Source organism: Ammospiza caudacuta, chromosome 16 (genome assembly GCF_027887145.1).
Source record: "Ammospiza caudacuta isolate bAmmCau1 chromosome 16, bAmmCau1.pri, whole genome shotgun sequence".
NCBI lineage: Eukaryota > Metazoa > Chordata > Aves > Passeriformes > Passerellidae > Ammospiza > Ammospiza caudacuta.
The window spans coordinates 10,525,781-10,552,792 of NC_080608.1; the positions used below are offsets into that span (position 1 = coordinate 10,525,781).

At 41.4% G+C, this 27,012-nt stretch overlaps 1 protein-coding gene across 1 annotated transcript in view; it reads left to right on the plus strand.

Moving 5' to 3' along the window:
• The window catches only part of SPOCK1 (SPARC (osteonectin), cwcv and kazal like domains proteoglycan 1), a 264,357-nt gene extending 237,815 nt beyond the window's left edge, over positions 1 to 26,542 (plus strand). Inside the window, exons 7-11 of the mRNA XM_058815131.1 lie at positions 8,350 to 8,466; positions 14,992 to 15,213; positions 15,819 to 15,881; positions 20,913 to 21,050; positions 22,049 to 26,542. Of these exons, the coding sequence (XP_058671114.1) occupies positions 8,350 to 8,466; positions 14,992 to 15,213; positions 15,819 to 15,881; positions 20,913 to 21,050; positions 22,049 to 22,239 (731 nt within the window). The 3' untranslated portion in view covers positions 22,240 to 26,542. The remainder of the gene's footprint in view (positions 1 to 8,349; positions 8,467 to 14,991; positions 15,214 to 15,818; positions 15,882 to 20,912; positions 21,051 to 22,048) is intronic.
• Positions 26,543 to 27,012: the final 470 nt, after the last annotated feature.

Sequence of the window (27,012 nt, forward strand, 5' to 3'; positions counted from 1 at the left end):
TCCTGGGTTTCTTTGCAGGTTTTAGGCAGTATCTGGTGTCCTGGCAGGGATTCTGGGAAGAATTTGGGGTGGAGTTTTTTCCTATGAGAAAGCAGCTCAGTCCTAGTGTTCACTGTCACTCTGGAAATGTCCTGTGCTGGATCCAGTCAGGCTGCACAGTGAGGGTCTTGCTTTTGTATTTTTCTACAATATTCTGCAGTTTGTTTCTTCAGAGCAATGGCCATTACTGGGAGGGTGAAGAGCCCAAACATTACCCCAAAACAACCATACCCAGCACACACTAGCATTTGGATCTTGCTGCCCATAAAAATAATACCTTTTCACATTAAAGCAAACAAAAAACCCCCAATGATCAGCTGGGAGCTCCTTAATTTTAGATTTGAACAAACTTAAAGAGATGGAGTAGTGTCAGAAGAACAGACTTGTGTAAAAGTGGTTTTATCCTATGAACAACTTTCATGTGCTTTAAAAGAATGGTATCAAATAATAATTAATATCTCTTTTTACTATGACACCTTACAAAAATTATCTACTGCCATTGAGTTTTCTCCTAACCAGTTTAGGTCTATCTATGATTGCACAAAGAACTGTAAAAATTAGAGGTCTCTTACAGCTCATTTCATATATAGTAATATTTTCAACTTCTTTTTGAGAGGTGGTGCATGAGCTTATTCTTCAACATAAGATTCAGTGAAACCACCCTCTGTTTTCACTTTTTTCCCCTAAATATAATCTCTTCATTTTTATTCTTGGATGTTGCTTTCCCGCTTCAATTGGACATAAATAGATCTGCCCATTTCTTCTCAAATACTTTCAATTTACTAATTTTACTTCCTGAATTTTGCTCTTTCCAGCTCAAAGCCATTTTCTTTATGGAAAGTAGCAGCTGCCCTTAACATCACCAGCTCAAGTTATTTCCAACTACTGTAACTCAGAACATTTTTACTGAAGATCAGAATCTAAAATTTCTCTTTGTTCAGCAAGTGAAGCAAAACGACCTCCTGGATGTGAAGTTCAGCAGGTTGTCTCCAACATTTTCAGCTGTGGCTTTGGAAGGTCTGTGGGAAACAATTCCTTTTAAAACCCAAATATTCACACTGTGATAGCCTGTCCCATAATTCCTTCATTTTAATCACAGTAAATTTGTTTCTACTCTTAATTATTCTTCCAGCTTTGCTGATTTGTTATTCCCAATGCCTTGGAGTGCAATATCTACTGAGCTGTCAGCAGTGAAGTCAAGTATCTGTGAAAACCTCCCATGAGATGGGAGCTGTGTGTTTACTTTAAACACTGCTTTAATCTCAGAGCAATGGTCAGTTTTTCTGATAACTCATCCCTCTTGGAAAGATTGGCCAGTGCTGGACAGGCCATGGCTAAAGCCAACTGGAGTCTGTGCTTTGAGATCTGCTGGGGACATCTGTTCAGAGTTGAGTGAAAAACAGAGAGGGAGAGAGGGAGGGAAGAAGGAAGGCAAGAAGGGAGATGATGACTCTGTAAAGCCTTTTTTTATCCAGAGTGCTCCATGAACTGTTGAAAAGTCCACTCAGTCAGACATTTTTATTTGCTCTGCTTTAGTTTTCAGTTGATGTAACTCTATCCCACCTTTCAGCTGTTGTGACAGAGTTGAATGAGGGCATTAGAGTGAGCTGGCAAATGAATTTTGGTAGGCTAAGAACTATGCAGGAGATAACATTTTAAATAGTACCTGACATGGCCAGAATGTCACAAGGGACATTACTCCCACAGGCTTCCTGCTTGGCTCTGAAAGTCCCCCACCATCATTATAGTTTGGATGTATTTAAAATAAAACTCCAGGCTTCTTAATCACCTGGCAAAGATGCACTTTCCAGGGTTCCCACAATTAATGTGAGCACAAAAGGAAGTAGCAGTAAGCACTAGGAAAGCAGATGTACACTTTGCCTCCAGTGCTGAGGGAGCTTTGTGGCTCTCAATCTTGCTTCACACAGTTCTAGCTGAGCTTTGTGTTTTAAATGTGCCTTTTTAAAGGAGCTCCAGATCAAAGCCTATTTCATCTTCCCAATAACTCAGCTGCTCCTGTAATCATCTCAAAGTCTGAACTGCAGGATCTTGGCATCTGCTGCTGTGTATATAAGTAAGCCAAGGCAAAACAAGTGACAGCAGGATCAGAGGTGGTTATCAGCATAGGTGTCAACCCTGTGAAAGAATAGCTAGTGAGTGCCAAAAATGCAGTGAGACAAATATGTCCATGTAGAGCTCTGTCATGAGGTGTTGGTGACCTCAGGAGCAGTTTTACAGGTGAGCTGTTCATTGATTGGACTAGCAAAGGCATGTTTGACATGCACAACCTTTCCTTATAGTAACAGCAAACAATCCATTCCTTTCTACTTCATAAAATTATTGGCATAATACTTCATTTTTTATTGTTATAAGAAGCTGCCTGAGGCCTCAATGAAAAGAGCAAATTAGAGCATTACTCCTTCCAACCACGAACAGTGAAATATTTGTGGAGGCCATTATTGCCAGAGTTGCATCACCCAAATATCACATATAAAACACTTGGGAGTCATCTGCAAGTCACACAGATGTGTGTATGTTTATATGCATCTGTGTGGGGTTGGATTGGAAGTGGAAGGCTAGCACAGCCCTGAATTTATCTTGATGCTTACTTTGAAAGCAGCTCCTGCAGCAGCAGAGCACTATTCTGCATTTTTGGGACAGATCCACCCTCTTAGCCCAAAAGATGCTACAATTTTTTTAACTGCCTTTTTTAATAATCCACACACGTATGGACCTTGCTATCAGGGTGAAATAAGATGCTGACTTACCTGCAAGAAAGTGTAATGATGTTTGTCAGAGACAGCGTGGTTAAAATTGCTGCATTTTCTTTTTACAAAGCATGCAAAAATCAAAGATAATATAAAAATTAGTACTCCTGTCAACCTCCATGCTAAGGTACATTTATGTCAAACCTTTTTAAGAAGTGTTGCCACATTGTTTTCAAATATGTTTTACCATATAATTTTGTTGAGTTAGTCTTCAAAAATGCAAAAAATGAGAGGTTTTTTTCCCTTCTGAATTGCTGAAATAATGCCTGTCCTACTTCTAAGAGGAGGAATATATCACTATTGGGCAATGTCATTTAAGTTTGTGCTATATCACATTTTAATCAAATCTAAACAGACTTGTCCTCCAGGCTCACAGGACAAATGAGTGGGCAGTTTGTTACCATCACATGTGCTACCAGCAGAGCTGCGTTCTGCTTGTGAGCAGGCAGGGCTGGGCTCCAATAATGCATCCACTGCCTCTTTCTTGGTGCTCAGGGAATAAAAAGTATCTCAGTCCATGGGCTCTCTTGCAAAGGTTTCTGTTTTTTATTTATGTTTTGTGGCTGGTCACCTCAACCACAACCCACTGACTCTGCTCCATGCAGCACATATGCATCCTTAAGCAGGTTATTAAAAAGAAGTGGCATGTCCCCAAGCTGAAGATTTAATTTGCATGGGAAGAACACTAACCTCACTAAACTAACTAAATATGCATTTTTTTAAAGCTCCAACTTTTCTTTTTTTTTCATTTTTGTTATTTCTCTGCATTTGCAGTTTCTTTCCTTCTACAGTACAGAAACAGTGGAAGCTGTTCCACCTTTCAGGGGTGTGTCCCTTTGGCATTCAGGGCTCCTCAATCTCTACCCAACAGACTAGTTAGTATTATATAACAATAATATGAACCAGTGTCTCTACAAGTAATTGGTACGAATAGGAATTGGAATTATTAGTAAAACTACTCTACAAGAAATTGGTAGTAGTATTTGTAAGAATTATTATTAGAATAAGAACAGTAGGAGTGAGAAGGCAACAGACAGATGCCAGAGAGATGCCAGGAAAGTCAAATGACACAAAACCTTTTGTACACATTCTGTGAATCTGGTTGCACACTTTGCTTGTTGGGAAGTAGTGTAACATATCACTGTAACTTGTTCCTGGACAATATGGACTTCTTGTTAGCCAGAATATTCCAGCACAGGTGAGACATTAATATGATCCTGCAGGAATGGGCTTCCTAAGTATTAAGTCTTGTTTAGAATTCACTGCAGTAGGAGTTGTGAGGTTTGGGGGTTTTATGTTGTTAGTGGATGGAGATTTTACAATATTGCTTTGCTAGGTTGGAGTAGAAATGGGATGTGATTCAGTATTGATTTAATCTTGTACATCTACAGGTAAGTTCAGTTTTAATGTTGATTTCTATCACTAAGTACTATTGAAAGTCCCTATCTGAAAGAGTGAAATTAAATATTATACTGCTAATTTTCACCACCAATGTATTTAGATTGGTATCTGTAGTGCTGCAAAAGTCCATAACAAAAGCAGGCCCATAAAAGCCTGAGCCTTTACAGCATGCTAATGGCTTTCCATTAGGTCAGATTAATGCTTTCTGCTTGGTGAAAATAGGTATTTAGCAACAGTGCTTTCAGTTTGTGAGGAATAAATAACTGCTGGACCAAGTGCTTCACCCTCGGGAATAAATCTGCACTTTGGCTTCTTGTTAATAAATCACTTTCTGCAGGATAATTTGTCACATCAGCAGATGCAGGTCTGAGGATGTTGTTGGGTCCAGCAGCTCTCATATCCTCCCCTGCATTCTCACTGCTGACTCAGAGAAGGGGCAGATTCTGCCCTGCTCCAGGTCCCAGTGCCACCCCAGGACAGGGACTGTGCTCTGGGCTCAGGCTGGGAGCTTTACCCAGCTCTTACCCAGCTCCTACCCAGCTCCTACCCAGCTCCTACCCAGCTCCTACCCAGCTCTTTCCCAGCTCCTACCCAGCTCTTACCCAGCTCTTACCCAGTTCCTACCCAGCTCTTTCCCAGCTCTTACCCAGCCTTCCTCCTCATCCCTGGCTGCAGTAGCTCCCATCCCACCCTGCTGCTCTCAGGAAAGCCATGGGCTCTGAGCAGATCATCACAGCCATCAGCAGGGGAGGATCCAGGAATTAATGCCACACAGGGGCTGATATCAGATGGCTGCTAAGGCATTTGACATCAGTAAAATAGCAAGGGTGAGGAAGTGTGGGTTGTTTTCTCTTTAAGAGGGGCAGGAAATGAATTGAAGCCCAGGTCTCTTATCTCAGAGAAGACACACACCAGTGAAAATGCCTATTTACATGTGTGTGCACTTGGGTCTGTTTCACAGCACCAGAGCTTTAAATGGTTGCTGACAGTTGACTGGACAGGTTCCAGTTGTGAGAGAGGGGCTGTGCAGAGTCTCCTCCCTTGGTGATTCTCTTCAGGCTGGATTTTTAAATCAGTGCTTCTAGTCATGTCAATATCCATATTGTTTGCAACCCCGGTGTTCTCTCCTTATAAATCTTCAAATAGCAAGAGACCCATTATCACATCCATTCCTCCTACAGCCCTGTGCTTCTTATCTGAGAAATGTGACTTGAAACTTCTATTAATAGTGGAGAGGTACATTTGCACTGCATTTTTCATGAAGAGGGTTCTTAAAAATGCTTTATAACTTCTACTAATGTAAATTTATATGTAAGGATCTCAGATGAGGGGCTCCTCCAAGCTAATTGTTTGATATATAACTAATGGGCCCTACCACCAGAAATAAAACATTGAGTGCTCTGGTTCTTAGATGCCAGAGCACTGATTTTGTTTGTATGAAACTCCTGTCCCAAATGTGCCCCAAACCAAAAAAATACAGAATTATTATATGCCTCTGATAATTAAATAAATTAATATGAAATGAAATTCAAATGAAATAAATAAAAATGGAATGCAGTTCCATTGGGTAGAAAGGCAGGATTTTTTTAACCAGACATGGTAGCATTAAAATAAAATTTAATGCAAGAAATGTAAAATAAAAGAATGCTTCCTCTATTTTAATGTATAGGCAAAAGTAAGATTGAGGGCATTAAATACTTGAATAGAAAATTAACTGAACTTTGCATTAAATTTTTGAAGTCTTGTCCAGAAATTTATTATTCACTCCATATTAATAGCAAAGTTGGCTGCTGTTTGACTCATGAAACAGTATTTATTCTAGTGAAGAAAGACTGCAGTCCTAAGAGAGAACCTCAACCTCATACTCACTGTGGAATCATCCTTAAGCAGCATACTCAAGGAATATCTCATTTATTCACAGAAAATCTATCCAGAATGCAGAAAACTCCAGTTCTGGGCTTGCTGTCAATCATGCCTCAGATCAAATTCCAAAGGAAATCTGCAGGGTTTGTGGTCAGCAAAAACAAAAACAATAAATTTACCCAGGGTTCACTCTCAAACACTGCCCTCAAAAAAAGCTGTTTCTCAACATGGCTGAAGTTCCAAACATGAAAAATCTGTAACGGCTTCATTAGAAATGGCATTTTACAGACCCTGACATGTTTGATTGGCTCAGTTATAGAGACAAGTTGTTCCAAGTCTGATTTGCCATTAATTACTTCTGTTTACCATTCATTAACTACTTCTGTCCCACCTATGCTGTGCATTCAATCCTGGTTTGTATTGCAGTTTAAAAGCATGGATTCCAATTACCCCAGTCAGTTGACACCAAATGACCACTTTGTGAAGCTTATTTTAGAGACTTAATTTGCTGAGGGCATCCTGCAGGGTGCTGAGGATGGGCACAGGCTGTGCTCCTTGTTCCTGCCTTCCTACAGGGGGAGTTTGGGAGCAAATCCAGTGTCCCCCACAGCATTTGGCTCACTTTGGGTTGCTGTGGTGTCTGGGGTTGGCTTTGTGTTTGGAAGTACACAAATCTGAATCAGGAAAATAAAATCTGGAAGGTATTTTCCTTTATTATTATTTCTTTTTCCTGGGCCTTGACTGTCTGTGAGCTCAGTGTACCTGTCCAGAAGGCACAAGAATGGATGTTTGTGGCCCAGAGTTCCAGCCTTGGCCTCCATGTGCCACCATGATTATTTAATAAGTATCATGTTTGCACAGTAAAACTATATTATTCATTTCTTGGATGAATGAATTGTCTTTTTTTTTTCACCCAACTTGGAAAGATAAGATAGTTTACTATGAGTAAAATGTGATGTTAATTCAAGTGAGAAAATAAAGTGGTAGCTTTTTCAGCAAGGTTGGCCACTTTACAATTATTTTTGTGTTGTCCTCCATTTATTTTACATTGATGGGATTTTTTGTTTAAGACCTGATTTTTCCTTACCTGAACTCAGCTTTAGAGGGATATTGATCTTCATATCTTTATCTTTCATAGGAAAATTTATCAAACCCTTTCAGTGTTACAGAAAAAAAAAAAGGAGAAATCTTTCTTTTTCTCCCCCTGAAATTTAGAAAATACTATAATTTCTATTTTTAACTTCAGAATTATTCCTGTCCCAAACTAAAGTGTGAGAACAAACAAATCCTCAGAACAGCTGTGACATATCAGCAAGTTCCTTGTCATTGGAGCAGTGAGTTAAACTTGGGAGAGCTGTGGAACTCAATTTTCTTCAATAAGGTTGAAGGAGGAATATTATAATGTGCAGTGAGATGGAAAAGACTTATTGTGACTGTGAAGGATGTCTGCCTCTATGGCATAAAATCTTGCTCTGTATTTCAAGAAATGTCATTTAAAATGTAGAATGAGTGCACAGTAGGAATAATAAAATTGCCTGAGCGTGTCAATTTTAAGCACTAAACATGATACAGAAATAAGAATTTTTTTTTGACAGAAATTCATTGCAAAGGCAGCTTTCTTCCCTAAAAATATTTGCTTCAGCTGAACATTAATCTCTTGGAATAAATTTCTGGGAAAATTAGATACTTCTCAGTAAAATGTATAAGAAAATAAATGTTTTACCAAGATAACAAAATGGAATTGACAACCTTCAGAGGTGGTAGAATCTCACTTGCAGTAGAACTAGAGCAACATAACAATTTTTTCTGTATATAAATAAGTATATATTTTTTCTATTACTGTGATAATAGCCTTATACAAAGCCAAATGTAGTTATAAATTATCCCTAGCATCTTTTTCGAGTAGCATGTCTAGGCAAGGATGTCCCTCCTCCCCATCTGTTTGACTGGTATTTTTCTCTGAAATCCTAAAAGGTGAAAACATTTAAGTTAAATAGTCACATAGCTCTAATTGCCAACTGGCAGGGAGCTCTGCATGGCACTTCTTCCATCACCACTCATGTCAGCTTTCAAGGAAGTACTTGAGCACAATTTAAAATTCAGCATGACTTACATTTTCTTTTTATCTTGCATCCTTTTCCCTGACCTTCTCTTTTTCCTTCAGAGCTCTTAATGAGGAGAACTTTACAACCATAAACACAATTTTCCTAATGGACTCTCTGGGGAGAGGCTTTTCCCTGGTGGCCCTGACTCAGCCTGCTGCTTTGTTCTCTCCTAGCTTGCACAGACAAGGAGCTGAGGAGTCTGGCCTCGAGGCTGAAGGACTGGTTTGGAGCCCTGCACGAGGATGCCAATCGTGTCATCAAACCCACGAGCTCGGAGACAGCACAAGGCAGTAAGAAACCCTTTCCCCTTCAACTCTGGGTGTTGTAGGAGCTTCCAACCTGAGAATTTAACTGAGCACCGCTGCAACATCCTGTCAGGCAGGTGCCAGTGAATAAGCAGCTACCTGAGTCCTGATCCTGCTGTTTTCTGAAGGAGCTGCAGTCGTTCTGTCCCCTCTCTCTGCCCCAAACTGCCCTAGAAACCGGCAGTCAAAGGCAGAGAGACTTTCACAAGTTAATCAGGCTAATAAATGTCTGAAGGCCATGGAGAACACCCCTGTATGAGGAACTGAAACTGCTCAGGGAGTTCTCTCAAGAGCTGGGTTAATTATTGTGGTGTAGTTTGTGTCTGTACTGTTAAACTCCATCACCTTCCAATTCAGCGTGGCTGCATCCAAATCATTCCTTGGGGTTGGACTCTGGTCACTGCTTAACCACCAGTTTTATCACCAGGTATTTTCTGACACATTGTCAGTGGCATAAGATGAAAATATGGCATACAAGCATAGGGAACATGATGCCAATGTTGGAAAAAACTCACTTAGATTTTACTTTAAAAATTCCTGCTAACAGTTTATGTAAGGGAAAGAATAATCAAAACATCCACATCTGAGCCATGTAGCTAGAAGAGTTAAATGGTGGAGAAAGCTGGAGCCCATTGTGTCCTGGGTATTTAATACCACCATCTTTGCCTTCTTTGATGCATTTTTTTTAAGAAAGAAAGAATACGAACAGTCTAGAGGACATTTACTCTCTGTGGGTTAAGCCAACATGACTGATTTTGATGTCATTTAGCCACCAGGGAGGGGAAGGATTCAGATAACAGCATTTAAAGAGGTCATGCTCATCAGAGACAAGATGCAAATTCACTTTCTGTAAGGACTCATTAATTCTTTCAAACAGTGTCCCCAAACACGTGGGCCCTTGGACTGCAAAGCAGGATGCACAAGTTTTATCTAGGTGTGTGCTTCACTTCACTTCACTGATTCTCTGGGGTGAGCTGTCTAAAGCCAGGGTCCAAACCCACAATTGGAAGGGTCCAGCAGCTGCTGCTTTTATGGCTTTTTTCAGCTGATGTCCCTGTAGAATGACACCACAGAGGCTACAGGAGCACCAGAGCAGACCCAGCACATCAGGGAGGGCATTTTCTGTTGGTCCAGGTCTCCACAGCCCCAATGTTTTGCTACATCTAAGCTGGGGTAGCAGCAGATTAGCTCTTCCTAAAGAGAATATACCATGGGCAGTATTGCTCAAAACTACAGACAAACCCAGTAATTCCCCCACACATCTTAAAACTCTGTGCTGAAACAAGTCATGTTCTGTGTAAATGATCTTTTTTCACGTGTCCCTTATTTTGCACAGTATTTACAACAAAGTCAGTGTCTTTAAAACTGTATGTCCTACTTATTTCTGAAACAGTGCTCCAAAAAAAGATATTCTCATGCAGAGGATCCGAGCCACAGTGCAAAAAGCAACTGGATGTACCGCTAATCATGGCTTCCAGATGTGAATTCATTTCAAACCCCATGACAGAAACCCTTAGAGGCTTTAAACTTTATTTGAAGTCCTTTAGGCACAGAATCATAGGAAATCTCATTTTATCAGATTGTCAAAAGGATGTTTTCATGCAGATGATTCATGGCATCCTCATGGTGACCTTGCCAGAGACCAAATCCTAAAGGTGTTGAGTAGTTGTTTTTTGGGTTTTTTCTCCTTAAGCAATTTCAGTGAGAAAAATATTCCTGGTAATTCTGCAGTGTTTGCGCTGATTCCCAGAGGAGCTGTTATCTCTTTTTAGTTTAGTTTGATTCCTGGCAGCTTTTATTTGAAAGGCTGCTTGATGATTTTAAACACTTGATCTCAACAATGTTCATTTTTAGACTGTTGACTTAGTTTGGCACATTTTCTACATTTTCTTATTTTCTTCTATATCAATTTAAAAAGAAAGAAAGAAACTTTATGAGTTTAGATACCTAAGCCAGTTTTAAATGCCACAAAACTTGGGCTTGTTTTTCTTTTTGAGGTTTTGCAACAGAATTCATGAATTAATCTGCATGTGCCAAATTCTGCAGCTCACATTCTCCCTGGTGGCACTGAATATACAAACAGGGTGAGGACAGCAGTATTTGGCTCTCTCCAACTTCAAACATTTGTAAAAAGGAAAGACACCTTAAACAGGGCTCAGAATTCAAAGCAAAGTTCACATACCCAAGCTGTGGAAAAGAATGTCTGTGAATCCTGGCACACAGGACGCCCACACTGATGTACACATTGCCCTTTTTTATGGCTCAGCCTGTGTTGCCCTCCTCACCACACACTTCCCTTCATTAAACTGAGCTGGTTTGGTTGTGCCTGCAGGGTTTGAAAAGGCTGAACATCCCCAAATAATCCATTTTGGATGTGCCCCCGTGGCAGTGGAAGGAGCAGATGGTGGGATGCCATGACTCCAGTGCCTCGGACGCATCAGCTGTCCAGAGAAGGTTTTCCAGCAGAGATTTCTCTGTGCTACATTAATTTTTCAAGATGTTAGTGTGAGTGTAAATAAGCATTTTGAGTGTATTATGTTCACCCCCAGGTGAAGAAAAAAAAAGTACACTCCTTCTTATTTTCTTTGTAAGTCTCTTGAAAGGAAAAGGAGGAGGAAGATCATTGTGTTTAGATTTCAAACCTTCTTTCCCTGAGCTCTCTGATCCCAGCAAAGCACTATGGGCCAGGTACTTTGTCTTCTGAAGGCTTTGTGCAATTAAAATCTCCTCAATAAGTGATGTAAGAAACTCAGGGACATGTTTTGACATAGGGAAATAATGGAACTAATTAGGTAGCAAGATCAGATTCAAATTGCTCCTGAGCCTGTTGATAATTCATAACATCCCCATATTGTATCCAGATAGTCTCCCTGGTTGGAGTGGGTGTTGTTTTTCTTTTACTAGAGGTCTATGCAATATAAAGGATTTTTTTCTGGGGAACATTTCTTCTTCTCCTTCTTTTATTTTAAGCGATGGGGGAAATTAGGTTAATTATACCCCTGTTAATTTAATTGTGGTATGCTTTAATAAAATAAAAAATGGCTGATGTAAGTCAGCTCTTGAAGGGGGAAAATAATTCTTTCATGCCAGAAGGTGTGTTTATTTTAATAAGGATTTTCACCTAAAGACTTTTTTAAATTTAATTCCATTTTAGTTCAGAGGAGGTGGAGCATTTTCTGTCTTAATGGGATGAGAGACTTTTACATGTAGGTCACCAGCTTGATTTCCTTCCAGCTCTGTAGTGAATGAAAGTAGTCAGGATGCTGAACAGCTGTCAGTTGCAAAGAGGAACAAGATGGTCTTAGTCCAGGTCCTTGTGAGCAGGTGTCCAAATGAGAGCAGCCACCACCTCAGCTGACATTAATTGGCATTTGTGTGGGCAGCCTCTGCCAAGGAGCCAACAGGGATGTGGAGCCTGCACCATCCTCCTGCTTCTCACCAGAGGCACTGCAGCACTGAGCTGATGAACAGAAAATGCAGAGTTCTCTCTGAGGTTGCTTATTCTGGGTCTGTTGTGCTGGAAATCCAGCCTGTTAACCAAGCACTGAATTCTTCACAGGATTATAGTATGGGGTTTGTTTCATCCAGAAAATTTCATCATATTTATAGATAAGTATATCAAAAGAGTTTAAAAATAAGTTAATTCAGTCAACTTGTCCTCACCAGGCTGGTGGGAGCACATGAAGGTAAGTGAGCTCCAAAAGCCATTTTCCATCAGCTGCCCTGGTTATGCCATGAATCAGAGCCTGTGCTGGACATTTAGGGGACATTTGGCTTTCACTCCTGGTGCTGGGTGCTGAGAACATCCAGGGTTGTTAGGTTTGGGCTGCCAATGCAATTTATGGGCAGTACCTTTTACCAGGAGACAATATGGAGTTGCTGTTTACCTTGAACAACATACTGGGGGACAATGAAAGAATTAACTTTCCACTGATAATAACCATCTAGGTAAGGATTTTCTGTCGCACCTACCACTTCCATATTTAAGGACTTCCAGGCCACATTGTTGGGTAATCCAGCACTGTTTAGTAAACCAGCCTCTTAATGAATCTAATCTGGAACTCAGGTCACAACAGTGAAAGCTCTCTTTTTAATAAGAAATTATAATCAAAACCTCTTCAATTATTGTAATTAACTGTCTTCTCAATGACCTTTCCCAGCTGTATCTCCCATCCAGCCCTGCTGGTGGGTCCCAGAGCAGCTTTGTGCTCCCTGCAGTCACTGCTGGTGATTTGCTCAGACAGATCCATGCTGAGGACGGGCTGGTGGTGAATCCCCATTGCACACACAGGTGGAGATTTCCCAACAGGGAGGGCAACAAGTCTCAGAAACAATCTACAGGCACTGTAGGGGCATGCTCATTCCAGATCTCCCTGCTTTTGTCCCTGCCAGTTAACAGATGACTTTAGGGACCATTAGGGCTGAGCAACACATACCATACTCAACTGATGATACAGCACACCTTGCAGTTGCTCATCTTTTGCAGCAATGTGACCACAGCACGTAAAATCCATTGTCAGAGAGAGCATCTCTCTGCAGAAAAAGAGCAGACATTGGAAACTAACTCTTTTTCTCCTGAAAACTGATAAACTGGGATAGCTGGAGCTGATCCCAGCTCCACCCTGCAGCTGAATGATCCACTCCAGCCTGTTTGATTACTTTTAACGTGCCCTGGGTTGGGGAATCTGGCACCAAACACCTGCACAGGGCAGGACTGGGTGCCCTGCTCCTGTTGCTCTGTAAAGGCAAAGGTGAGGAGTCTTAAATCCTTTCACTTGACAGAAGATTGCACAGTGACCAAATCCTGCTTGCCTTCTTTAGATGACTTCAATTATTTAAGTGAATATTTCTAATTGCTTCAGAAAGGCAAGCAGCTCTCCCCTACATCTATTCACACAGCCTTGTTCTTTTTCACTGTGCTCAAACATGATTAGATAATGTTATGGGAGATAACAGCATAAAAATGTGATGAAATGTTCAGCATGATTTCTCTCTTCCCTTTCTGAGCTGCTCTAGCCCTGAGGAAATGGTTTTACCTTCTTCCTTCCTTAGAGAAACATGTATTATGAATGACACAAACCTTCCCATTAGTTAACCCTTCTGATTGTCCCTCTGTGTCACTGACAACCTTCAGCCACAGCTGCATACAAAAACCACAGCTTCCAGCAAAAAGCCCTGCTCTCCTTTGGATTCATGCCTAAAATAGCAAGTAGGGTGCAGAGCTTGGGCAAACTGTCAGCATGATTCCAGCAACATCTCAGCTTTCACTTCAACAAAGCAGCATCCTGAAAGGAACACATACAGCAAATAAAGCTAAGCCTAACCTCTTTCAGTGAAAGTTGCAGCTGAAGGAAAAAGCTCATCAGGCTTCTCTACATGGCCCAAAGCAGAGTGAGAGTGCACAGGCAGGTTATTGCTCCCAGCTGGAGCAGTGTGAGCACCAGGGGTGTCAGGAGCCCTCTGTCCCTGCAAATCCCCAACCAATGGATTCATGTTTCTGAGTCCTGGTTGAAACCAATACCCTTGTTATCAGATTTATTATCTCTATATTACAAATATACTTCCTTACATTGTAGATAACTTGGAATTTAGTCTAAGCATTGAAAAAATACCATGACAGTGTGGATTTATAGTGCCCCACACCACTGTTTTTTCTGGAGACTGCAGGATCCTGGAACGTGTCTCTCATATACACAGTGGGTATCTATATGCATGACTTGGGCTTTCTGTGATAACCACTGCTGCTGCTGCAGTCTTTGAAGAATCTGGGCTATTAAAATGAATGATGGTGATGGTTTCCAAAGCGCTGGAGAAGCAGAATCCTGTGTTGCTGCAGGAAGGTGCTGGTACAGCATACGAGAGCATGGGCAGCTCCAGCTGAGGCTGTGCCCGCCCTCAGAGTGATGTGAGGAACAGAGACACTTCACCTCTTCTCTCCCCCAGACAGCTCACAGTCCAGATCAAAGCAGTTTGTTGTCACAAACCACAGACAGGCCTTTGAAAAGTGAAAAGCAAGGATGAGAGGTAGAAGGTAAGAGCACAGCAGGAAAGAATGTGATCAGGCAACTAGAAACGAGTCTGGGAAACAGGATTTAAATTGCATTCTGATACAGTCTAGGTTGAAAATATGGTGGATGCAGCCTTTTCTCATCACATTTCAGTTTCCTGGAACCAGGCCAAGACACTTGGACTGAGGACTGAAGAAAATTAAAAAGCAAGAATTTTTTGAGTAGAGATAACTTTAAATTACAGAAACCAGTTCTGAACCTCAGCCCTCTCTACCTCACAGCTCCCACAGAGTGTGAGTAGTGCTCTGGTTTGTAGCTGTGCTTGGGTTTAAGCTTTACACAGTGAGTTCAGTCATAGGATTTTGTTCTGCTTTGGGCAAGTCAGCTCAAAGTTCAGAGTCCTGTCACAAAATAAAAGTTGGCAGGGCTTCACCTTAGAGTGGTTCCTGTGCTGGGGGCACACTGGGGTTCAGCTGGGGAATATTTGCCTGTGTTCTTACAGGATTTGACACCAGCATCCTACCAATCTGTAAGGATTCCTTAGGCTGGATGTTCAACAAGCTTGACATGAACTATGACCTGCTGCTGGATCCCTCGGAGATCAGTGCCATTTACCTGGACAAGTACGAGCCGTGTGTCAAACCGCTCTTCAACTCCTGCGACTCCTTCAAGGACGGGAAGCTTTCCAACAACGAGTGGTGCTACTGCTTCCAGAAGCCAGGAGGTGAGCTGGGCCATGTGCAATGCAAACAGGAGCTGTTTGGCTCTCCCTGTGTCTCGGGGCCTGCCTGTAGAGTTTGCTTATTGGCAGGCAGGTGTGTTGAAAGCCCTTTTGCTCAGCACCAGTGTGAAGGGCATTCTGGAACCATGTTTATTGTCATAGATGACCTATGTTAACATCCCTTGATCATTAAAGCGAATAAAGTAGTAAGTGTCACTGCACACAGTCTAGAAATAAGCTCTGTTGCTGACAGAAAGCTCAAGAATTTACTCTTTTATTAACACAGAATTTAGCCAATTAACAAGTCATAAATCAGGGAGCTGGCATGATGTCAGTTTGGTGAAAAGAGAGGTAGAATGGTTTAACAATTAAAATGGCCCCCAAACACTACTCTCAACTACAGTGTGTTGCCTTTTTTTTCTTTTTTTTTTTTTTTTTTAATTAGTGGAGCTAATGACATAAATTTGTTTTGCAGTACAGTACCAGCATATGGGCTTCTCTCAGTCCCAGGTGTACAGTAGCCCACATTTCATGTCAGCAGTGAAGCCAGTCATTACAGAGCTTGTCCCGTGCCATCTGGAAACTGATTCTTATACATTATATTTTAGGTCTTCCTTGCCAGAATGAAATGAATAGAATTCAAAAGCTAAGTAGAGGGAAGAGTCTGTTGGGTAAGTTCGATTACTTGCTATTCATTTGCTCAACTAATTAAAGCTTCTGTGATTATTGTAACTTTATATGCAGTAATGGTTTTTCAATTAGAGACTAATGTTTTGAGTCGGGAATATTCAGCACGGAGCGTAGGCCTGACACTATGAAATTAAACAAATAATGAGATAGCAACACACAGAACAGGTGTTAGCATGGCAACGGGTTCAGAGCTAATTTACAGCTCTCCAGAAATGCAAAGCCTTGTCTGCACAGAGCTTAATACTGCCTTCACCACCTCACAGGTCAGAGTAAGAACTGGGAGGCTGCTTGATACTCAAGGCTCCCATTTTTGAAGGGTGACTGAAGGTGCATAGCCAATGCATTCATGTTCCTTCCAGTTATGGTACAATGCAGGCTTTTCCTTGGGGTTCAATTTTGCTAATTACTCTTTAAAATATTTCAGTATATTGTGTGTATATGAAAATAGGAATTCATATCACCTCGTTTTAGGCAGCCTGCAGGATGCTTCATGCTGTAAGATGTGGTCATGCCTGTCCCTCTCTCTCATGCCTATTGGGAGCCTGAATTGATTCATGACTTACTCTGATGGATATCTAAAATTAGGTTAAATAAATCCCCATCTGGCATTTTCCCAATTAATTGCTGGAAAATCAGGTTGCTGAACTGAAAAAAATTCAAGTGACTAATTCCCTACCCTAAAATCACCCAGTGATGTGTGGCCTGGTGTTTGTGTGCTGGTGTTTTACCAAAACTTGTGTCCCAGCACATTGTGCACACAGAGCCCAGCCCCTGAGGCACAGCAGGACAGATGCAAGCCCTGCACTTCACCCTTGAGGAGTGGCTGACCTCAGCCCAGCTGTCAGCCCCATCATGGAGAGCATGTCAGGCTCCCAGAGCATCCCCAGCTGCAGCCCAGGGTGTGCTCAGCTCTGCTGCAGGGCTGCTCGTGCCTCCCACACTGCAGCCTGATGCTCCTCACACTCAGCACACCCTGCAAAGCTCAGCTCTGCCGAATCCTGCCTCTCCCAGAGCCATTTGGGCTCAAGGTTCTGGTGCCTGGTGAACAATCCCAACCTGGATTCGTTGGTTTAAATGAATAAACATTCCTAAAGGCCACAGGGACTGTGGTTTAGATCCATCGTCCTTTCATAGCAAGTTCACATGAAGATTAGGATGTTTCAGAGTCACAGCTCCTGCTGTTCCTAGCTGTGGGAGCCAAGGGAGAATTGATCACTTGGGATGTGTGTGCTCCATTCAGTAAATATTCTGAATTTGTGTTCAAGGGAATGTTGAGGCAAAGGAAGTCACAATGTTCTCTGTCTCATGGGCGTCATGATTTTCAAAGTCACCTAAAAGAATAAGAAGCCCAGTTCTTAACAGATAGCTTTGACTATCCCATATTTATTTTATGCTTTGCTGTTATTTTCTACGTGCAATAAATGTCATCTAGGTTGGAACATAAGTAGTTTGTTCTGGTGTGTGGGAAGAATGATGCCTGGGTTGCAGGTAGTTCAACATGCAGGTGGTTGTAGCACATGTCACTGGATCTGAGCACAGTAGCAGGAGTAATATTACAAAGTAAAAGCAGTAGGAATGGTCCCTTAGCACAAATAACTTCTAGTCAACTGTATTAATAATAAAAAAAAATAGAAGAAGAATGAAAGTGGTGAAGCTCAACAAATCAAGGTGTCAGGCACAGGTTGTTCCACAAGCTAGAAAACTATAATATAAAGAGGAACTCTTTGCTTCACCTACCCTGAAAGTCTTCCTGCATAATGACACCTGTCATGGAGATTTTAATTTGATATCAGAGCTATTTATACAGCAGAAAACATTGTCTTTTCTCTTCACTGTCTGAAAAATCATTGAAATGGAAGCTCAAACATACACATAACTGGTAGCAATGGTAAAGTTGGAAAAGGGAGATGAGTATTTTCAGAGAAAGTAATATTTAATTATTCTCTTTCCTCCTCTGACCCTGACATAGAGAGCACAGCACTTACAGTTTGGGCACCAGCATGAAGAATGTTTTTGTTAACTCTTATCCATTGATAAAAATGATGACTTTTGATATTTCCTTCTCTGTATATTTTTCAAAACACATGACAGTTGGAACAAAGTACTTCAAAGCCATTGCCATTAGATATGTTGAATTTGGAGGCTTTCAAATGAAGTCTAGCATCCCAGGAGACTGAATTAAAAAGTAAACAGCACTATTCATCTTTTCCTGCCAGATTTATCTGGAGTACAATTAACTGCAGAGACTGTACTTTTAGAGCATACAACTGTGCAGGCTGATAATGCTTCTCCCACTCCACTAAAGTAATAAATTTCTGCTCCCATCACTGTTTTCTCCTATATCAACCCTTTGGATTTAGCTAATATAATAGCTAATACCAGGAGCTGTGTGCTGGCTAGTACTTACTTCTGACAGGCTTTTACCTCTATCTTTAGCATATAATTATTCTCCTCCTGTTCTCTAAGGAAGGGGAGTGTTATATAGATAAGGAAATGATGAAAAAAAAAAAAAAAAAAAAAAGAGGTCTAGGTCTGAGTCCATAGAGGATACAGATGCAACAGTGCTGTTCAAGTTTGTGTGGAATAACCAAACCCTTCCCAGGACAAAGGCAGATGGGGAGGCAGGATTCAGTAGCTTGAGGCACTTTGTGGGGAGGGACTCACATTTGTGGGAAGCACTGCCTGTGCAGGAACCTCTGGAGAGGAAAGCTCCAGATGTTCCCTGATGCCAAACCCAGCAAATGGCCTGTCTGGGTGCCATGCTCCAGGATAGCAGAGCTTGCAGCCAGCTCATTTCTACCAGAGAGGCTGATTTGTGTACATTTGTGTACAGTTCACAGGGAGAATCATCACGTTGTGTAACACTTGTTCCCAGCCACTCTCTATCCTCTCCAGATTATCACCTGCACCTGACACATCAGACAGGACATGCTGCATCCTCCCTCTGAGGGTTGGCAAATACTGGGACATTAGTATGCATAGATAAATATTTAAAGCTCCAGTGTTACATACAAATTGGCACGAATTTCCCACGCAGAAGGAAAAGCACCTTCCACTCTTCACTGTGACCCAAAGTGTGAATCTATGCCACACACAGTTATCTTGGCACTGAGCCTGGGCCACAATTTATTTTTAAATCTTCTAAAGCTTTTACAGGCAGCGTGGAACATTTTCATACCTTACAAGAAACAGTGAAACTATGCAAAAAGGCCTGTATGAAAGAAGAAAAAGGTTGCATTGCCCTAGGAAAAGAGAAAGCATGAGACAGTTTAAAATGCAGAAGCTGTTCTCTGCTCACCCTATAATGTCCCTGAGGTGCCCCTTTGATCCTTCCCTGGAGCCAGGTGTTGATCAGATATAAAAGGGCAGCTCTAGTGGTGTGGGTACAGCTGTGCTGATTTACACCAGCTCCAAGTCAGCACCTGAGCACTTTTCCCAAGGTTGTGTATGGCTTGATAAACACCTGCAGTGCTTATCAGAAGCAGGACATGAGCATAAATATGAAAAAAAAATTCTTTCCTAATTTATATTGAAATGAAGTTTTGAACACTGGTTACTAACTTACAAAAAACTGCCAAGGCAAATACATATATTTGTTATTAAAAATATTGTCTTATAAATAGTGAAAATTAATCTTTGATAGTTGCTAGCATGCTTACATTTGTACATGAACATAATGGTGATTCCTATTAGCAAACCTGCTACAAGATCATGCTTTGACATTATTTAAAATATTCCCACTCATGGATGTGGTCTCCAAAACTGATCTGATAAACAAAGATTTCTGCAGATGTTCAAAGGTTTCTCTTCTCATCTGCCAGATCTGTATTAGCAGCACTCAAACTTTAGACAAGATCTGCAGAGCAATGAGTTTGGATATTCAGATTCACTTTGTGTGAATTTCAGATTCACTCTCTGTGTGCATGAGACTGACTGACTTCCACTTTTATGTCTTTTATAGAGGAAATCTGGTGACATTTGGGCAGCACCTTCTCATTCATCTTTTCCTGTGAGAAATGTAGTGGAAGTGGCCCCTTTGACACATGTGCTGTCTGAATAGATGCTACACATGGAACTAGTTAAAAAACTTTACTGAACCACCAGTAAATCACTGGTATCTTTGACAAAGGAGAAAAATCATTTGAGACAAGAAATTTGGGGGCAAGGGGGTGTTTATGTCATGTTTCAAATTGAAGCAATTGACAAAGAAGGGAAAAATGAATGTACTGACCTCCAGTGGGAATAAAGCTAACTCATCTCCAAGAACAAGAGGCTTTTCATACTGAAGTACATTTGCTGTATCTGCTGAAAATGGTGGGAACAATAACATAGGTTTCTCCTGAGAGTTTCCCTCTCTGCAGAAGCCAGAATGAACCACACTCTACAAGGCTGAAATATATTGGTTTTATTGTGAGACAAAACTTGGGCTTCAAATCCTAAGACTTACTGATTCAGATCCTGTTGTCCCTCTCTGTAAAGCCTGTGCATTATTTCTTCTTTTATACATGGGAGCTCTCAGTAAGTCCGGGGATGTGCCTGAGATGAGTATGAATAGCAAGCAGATGGCAGATACCTTCCAGGGATAATTACAGTGTTGTGGAAAGACTCGTGATAAACACTGAAGGAGTGCAAATGGAGGGAAATGCAGAACTAATGAAGTTGGGGTAATAATCCAGTTGGGAAGAAAAGTTTTAAAATCAGGAGTTAAATGTGAAAAGGCTCTGTGGGAATATCAATCATTCAGGGCAGACTGAAGCTCTCTCTAGAGCTGTGTGACAGTCTCCTCTGTGTGCTGGATATGAACAAACATTTATACTCTGTGACCAGGCTGTCTGAAAAGAGTTCACCAGAAATAATTCCTTTGCCTTTTCAGGCACCAGATAATCACACGTATTTCCTTGCCAACATTGTCAAGATCTTCATGTGTATAAGTGCTAAGTTCATAATACCCTGTGTGTGTGTTTGCTCCTGCAGAGGATTGCATTACTGAGCACACCTTATATTTTATTCAGGTGCTTTCATCCCCCGCTGCAATGAGGAAGGTTATTACAAAGCCACCCAGTGCCATGGCAGCACGGGGCAGTGCTGGTGTGTTGATAAGTATGGCAATGAGATAGCTGGCTCCAGAAAGCAAGGCACAGTCAGCTGTGGTGAGTAATGATCTGCTTTCCTCAGACAATGGGGGAATTAACACTGCTGTAACCCTGCCATTGCTGTGCCACCACCGAGGATGATGACAACAGGGAAAACACGAGTAGCACAGGTCAAAGTAGCTCCTCTGTTTTCCTGTTCACACACAAATGGGTACCCTCATGGGTCCTTTGGACAGCAGGGGTGCAGCACAAGTTAGCAGGCAATAACCATTGTTAAGGTATTTTTGCTACAAGCCTGGAAAGTGCAGTTAGTGATATTAAAATTAAGGAACTGGGGTTGCTCTGCATGGTTATTAAATATATTGTTCTGTATACTCTGGAATGCACACCTACTGGAAATTTCCAGACAAGGGAAGGCCTAAATGTGTAAAATTGTGTGCATTAGCAACCAAGCCCAATACAACTGCTGACAGGACAATATTGTGTAGGTAAGTGAAATCACCAATTAGCTGTTGTGCCCAGACAAGGAAGATGTCACCTACAGTCCTTCAGAGTGCCTCAGGGATGGTTTTCAGTGCAGCTTTCCTTTTTGAGAAGGAACAGAGACCTAGAAGGCCCAGGATGCCCAGAATAACATCACAGATCTTAGCTTCAATAACTATATTTGCAGAGTGAGGTTTATTCACTCAAATGAAACCACTTTTTTGGGTTTTTTAGCATGGTATACAGAGCAGTGATGGAATGAAAGTATTTACAAAGGAATAATGATTTTCTGGGCTGCATGCACATGTTCTGGAATTTTCCAGTCAAGCCTCTAGGAGGAAGACAATGCATAAGGGGGTGTTTTATGCAAAAAAAAAATAGCAGAGTCTATAGATATGTATTTTTCCCAGTTCAGAATGAAAATTGAAATGTTAAGGTTGTTTCATGAAAGCTGAACCTATTAATTTAAAAAATAACATTGCAAATGACAGTGGCTTGCATGACAAGGATGGTGATTAATGTGGAATTTGGTGTTCTGTGAGGAAATGACCTTTCCTGCTCACCTGTTTCAGAAGAAGAGCAAGAAACCTCAGGGGATTTTGGCAGTGGTGGATCTGTTGTATTGTTGGATGATTTGGAAGAGGAACCTGAAGCAACAAAAAAAGACAAAGAAGGGAAACTGAAGATTCATGTAAGAGCAGCTAATGAAGATGATGAAGATGAAGATGATGATAAGGATGATGAAATTGGTTATATATGGTAGTGCCCATCATGATGAGGACTCACGTTTTGCACAATATTGCAACTCACATCATATCTCTGCAATTGTATCTGAGAGTACCTGGCACAAAAATTCCCTCTCTACTGAGTTTAATTTTGTATAGCCAATTTAATTTGGATGACAACTTTTTTTCCAGCAAAGGACTGTTTGGAATACAGCTTTTGTTCAGTTGGTTTAGGGGATTTTTGTTCTATCCACAGGGGCAATGAGTTTTGTTTCAAAACCATTTTGTGTCTTAATCCTCATTTGCACCACTTATGAAATCCATCTTGTGAAGAAATCCTGGAAGGGGCTCAAAAAAAAAACAATACAAAGGCTAAGAAGCCCCTCTCATGTCAGAGAATTTGTGTCATAAATTGTTACCTGGATCATATGAGAAAAAGATTTTTCTTTCATGAAGAAGGAAAAGTACGTGCCTCGTTTTCCAGTATATATTTATAATGTCCCAGTGAAGAGTAAGTATCTTTGGACAGTGGCTGCCCAGTACCAGGGGTTCAATCCAGAGGAAAACCCAGGACTGGCAGGACTTTCCCTTCCTTCCATTCTCTGAGCATGAGTCAACAGGTTTAGTCCAGCTCACACTGAAGGCAAAACTCCCACCAGGGCACAATCAGCTCACTGACACTCTTTATTTGATAAAGGAACATGACCTTCTTGATCTTAAGAGATGCTGCAGCTGTCCTGGACCAAGGGTGTTTAAGGGGAGAGCATTTGGTGAATTTGTTGCACCATAAGCACCCCCAGAGCTGTTCCTCAGCTGCTCATTTGCACCAGGAGGGTCCCTGATAACACACAGGCAGCTCTGCTCCCAGCTCACACACCTCAGAGCTCTCTGTTCTCCACTGAGCAGCCCTCCTTCCAAAGCCAGAATGCTGCCCAAGACACCAGCCCTCAAAAGGAACTGTCCCTTATTTCATACAGATACAGATACAGATACCTGTTCAAAAAAGCAGCTTTAGGTGGTGATATTGCAAAAGCAAAACCCCTTGGCTCAGTGTGGCTGCACACTTGTAATGCACACTCCTGAAAGAGAATAGAATTAAAATCCAGTCTGTGATTCCCTCAATACCTCCCATATATTCAAAGCTCTTGTATCAGAGCATATTGACATTACATTATTTGCAGTGTCCTTTCCCATGGCAGTTCTCAGATGCAGTAATGTGCTGTGGTGATATTTTATTGTCTTTGCTGTTTTGTGAAGCAGTAAGAGGAACCTTAACCCCACTCTTGCATTAGGATGCAGGTATAAATATTTTAGCAGAGCCTGTGGTTGGCCAGTGAGTTATTCTGCAGAATGAAAAATGTGTTTTTTATAACAAAAACTAATTAGATTTTTTTTCTGAGTTAATGGTGGATATAGAGGTGGAGACAGCATTGAGTCACAACATGGTTATCTACATAGTTAGTTGAAAGCTGGAAAATGCCACACAGGTTGGCAGAAGTCAGTTTTTAGGTACATTGGCCCGGGGATGTTGGCTCTCAGCCCTCTCCAAAGCCAGTGCCTGCCTGGCAGCCCTCTGGGTAGGACCTCTGCTTTCAGATGTGATCAGAAGTGGAATTACTTTCAGGTACCATGTGCTGCAGGGGCTCTCCTGTTTTCTCCTCTTTTGTTTCCTATTTATCCAGATCAATGACCTGAGAACAAAGAGCAAGCCTACATAATCATTATTAATGCAGAAGGATGTGTAAAACCATGAGGAATTTGTTGTTTCACGCCCCTGCATCCTCCTAAAAATCTGCCATCACAGTCATTTGCAAAAGGCCTGCAATCTGCCCTGCCTCAAATAAATCTCTTTGGTTTTCCCATAGCTTTAGAAAAATATACTTAATAATCATTTTCCATGAGCTGCACCACACACAGAGACACACACACACATATGCACACTTTTTCTATTTGCCTTTCACAGAAATCCTGCCAACTTGCAGGAGGAGCAGAAAACCTAGCATTTCTGTCTCCCTAAATATGATTTTGTGAGAAGCAATTGAGCACTGTCAGTAGGTTCCTTCTCAAACATCCTGTCTAGTTTTCCTCTGGTATTTTCTTAATTAACCCCACACTCTCTGGGCCTGACTCTGCTGTCCTGTGCAAGACCTGCCTGAGGCACAGAGCTGCCATTTCATTCTGCCATAAGTCTGAGCTCCACAATCAGCAGATTATGCTGATCCTCCTGTCCTGGCTGGACTCATTCTCCACACAGAGCCAGGGGGGAGTTTGGCAGTCCTGTGTCCCTACAACACAGATTATCCTGGGCTGTGCCTTCCACCAAAGGTCACAGAGCAAAGCCTGGCACTCTGAGCCCTTGCAGGCAGCACCAGGTCTGAGGCTGCAGGGGGCTGTGTCCCGTGTAAACATGCAATATGGTTAAATTAAAGCTGTTTAATAAGCCTTTAAAAGGGAATGTGAACATCTTCACATGTGCAGACATGGCAGCACCACCCACTGGTGGTCTCCGGGCTGTGATCTTTTACATGTGATACTTCCAAATCAGAGTTGGAATTATAAGTCAGAGCTTTATATCTAACTGTAAACCAATTACTGTCTGTCAGACTCAACAGCTCAAACATGGAGTGGTGAAACAGCCCCAGTGAAACAGCTCCATGCCCAGCACAGCCTGGTGAAGGGTCAGGTGCTTTGGCTGGCTTGGGTGGCCCCTGGTAGCTCATCCCCAGAGCCCAGAAACACACACAGACACACACAAACTGTTCTAGGCATGCTGGCCTGGATCCAGGCACACCCCCCCAACACTCTCCAGTCACCTCTTTGACTCGTGCAAGTGTTCTTCTGGCTCCAGCCAGAGTGGGAAATGTGCCCTTTATGGGCTGGGGCAGCTGGGCAGGGCAGCCCTGGCCAGTCCCAGGGTCCAGCAGGCAGGAGCATGCTTGGAAGGGCAGCTCAGAGTCTGGATTGCTTTGAGAGCAAGTTCCAAAATCCTGCAAAGATATTTAACAAAGCCCTTTTGTGATCCACTGGCATCCTCCCATGGTGGGGACCTGGAGCCTATATATACACATGTATAACTCAGTGTGACTGTAGATATGCATTTATGCACAAATATGTGTGTGCATATGTGTGTGTGTGTGTGTGTGCATGTGTGTGTGTGTGTGTGTGTGTGCCCAGTTTGGGGAGATGCATTAAGAAAATCTTCTATTTAATGAAATAGTAATAAAGAAACCAGCAATTCTACCAAGAACCAGTGCTCCTCCAGATCAAGCCCCTTCCATTTTTCATGCTTTGTAAAGGAATTAATTTGCTTCCAACTTAATTTAATTCAATTCCTTTCTTTTTCTCTTTCCTTTTCCTTTTTTTTTTTTACCAAGCAAGACTTACTTCCCATCTGAATCAAGTCATTGACCTTCCAAACATTTTCTCATTGTGAAAAATGGAATCTGAGTTGTCCCATTCTTTTAGAAACACAAACCAATTTTTAACCTCATTTTCTTTTCAAATTACAGTCTATGAGGTACTGTTAGGCATTGCTTTATGTTCCTTTTAACTAGTGTAGTTAAATCAAAATGTTCAGATTTCAGCACAGCTGGATTTTTTTTTTGGTCATTACTGGCCTTTGCTGTGAACACAAAGAATCCTCTTTATTTACTTTGCCTTTTTTTTAAGCTATTCTGTACTATTATTTTTAACCATTTGAACTGTTTATTTAATATTTATTCTACAGTTTATATTGAAGATGTAAAGTTTATATTTAAAACAACACTGTTTGTTAGTGAATGCTTCTCTTTGCCTCCCCAGCCTAGTCTGTTAGTCTCAGTGTACATTTCTGGCATGGGAATATTTTGATATTAGGAGTTTTGTAGCCTTTTCTCCCTCAAGCAGCAACTGATGTAGATCTAAGGTCAGCACCTGACCCAGCCCAGGTCGCTCGAGCTTCGCTCCCTCCATTTGTTGGCTTCTCTGCAGCCCCTCCTGTGTCCCACCCTGCCACCCACAGACTGCCTTGTACAGTTCCTACACATCAAAAAGCCCTTTCTACAGTAGGTGGGTTCTGGTCTTTTTATACTTTTCTCAATGCTGTTGATGTCTGTTACTGTTCAATGTGTAGATCTGTAAGGAGAAATCCAAATATTGCGTGTTTCAGTTCGATGTCCCTACTGTAGATGGATGTAGACTATCATAGTAAGTAGAACTGCATAGTAAATTCTGAATGCTTTTTCCATAAGGAGTTAAGTGGAATGTGAGCATTTTGCTACCTTTGGTTAACTGTAAATGCTTAACTGTAGTCTGAAATAGTTGCATTTTTGTCTGTCTCAATAAATTTTAATTTGTCTGCGACTCCTTGTTGCCTGTCCTGAATTTTATTAAACTTAGGGGATCAAAAATACTGCACTACCTTGAGTAAGCATTTAATCATACATGGAAATGGATGCTCTTTTATATTTGCTTCATAACTTATACCTCTGTTCAATGCCAACTGTAATCTGTGGAGTTAATGCAAGGTCTCCAGAAACCTCTATTTCACAAGCAGAAATGAAACCAAACGGAATGGAATAACTGTACCAAAATCAGAACTTTTCAAATTATATTAAAATTGATTTTTGAGGAACTAGCAAGGGCAGAGGGGGAAGCTTTCATTTTTATTTCCTCTCCAGATTGAAAATTGTCACCTTTTTCTGTCTCTTCTGAAGATATCCAGGCCAATTCCACAAACACAGCCACACTCTGCAATGGCCATTATCTACATGATAAATGAAGGCAAAATTATATTAAATACAATTGGTGGAAAGCCATCCTCATTTAGAAAT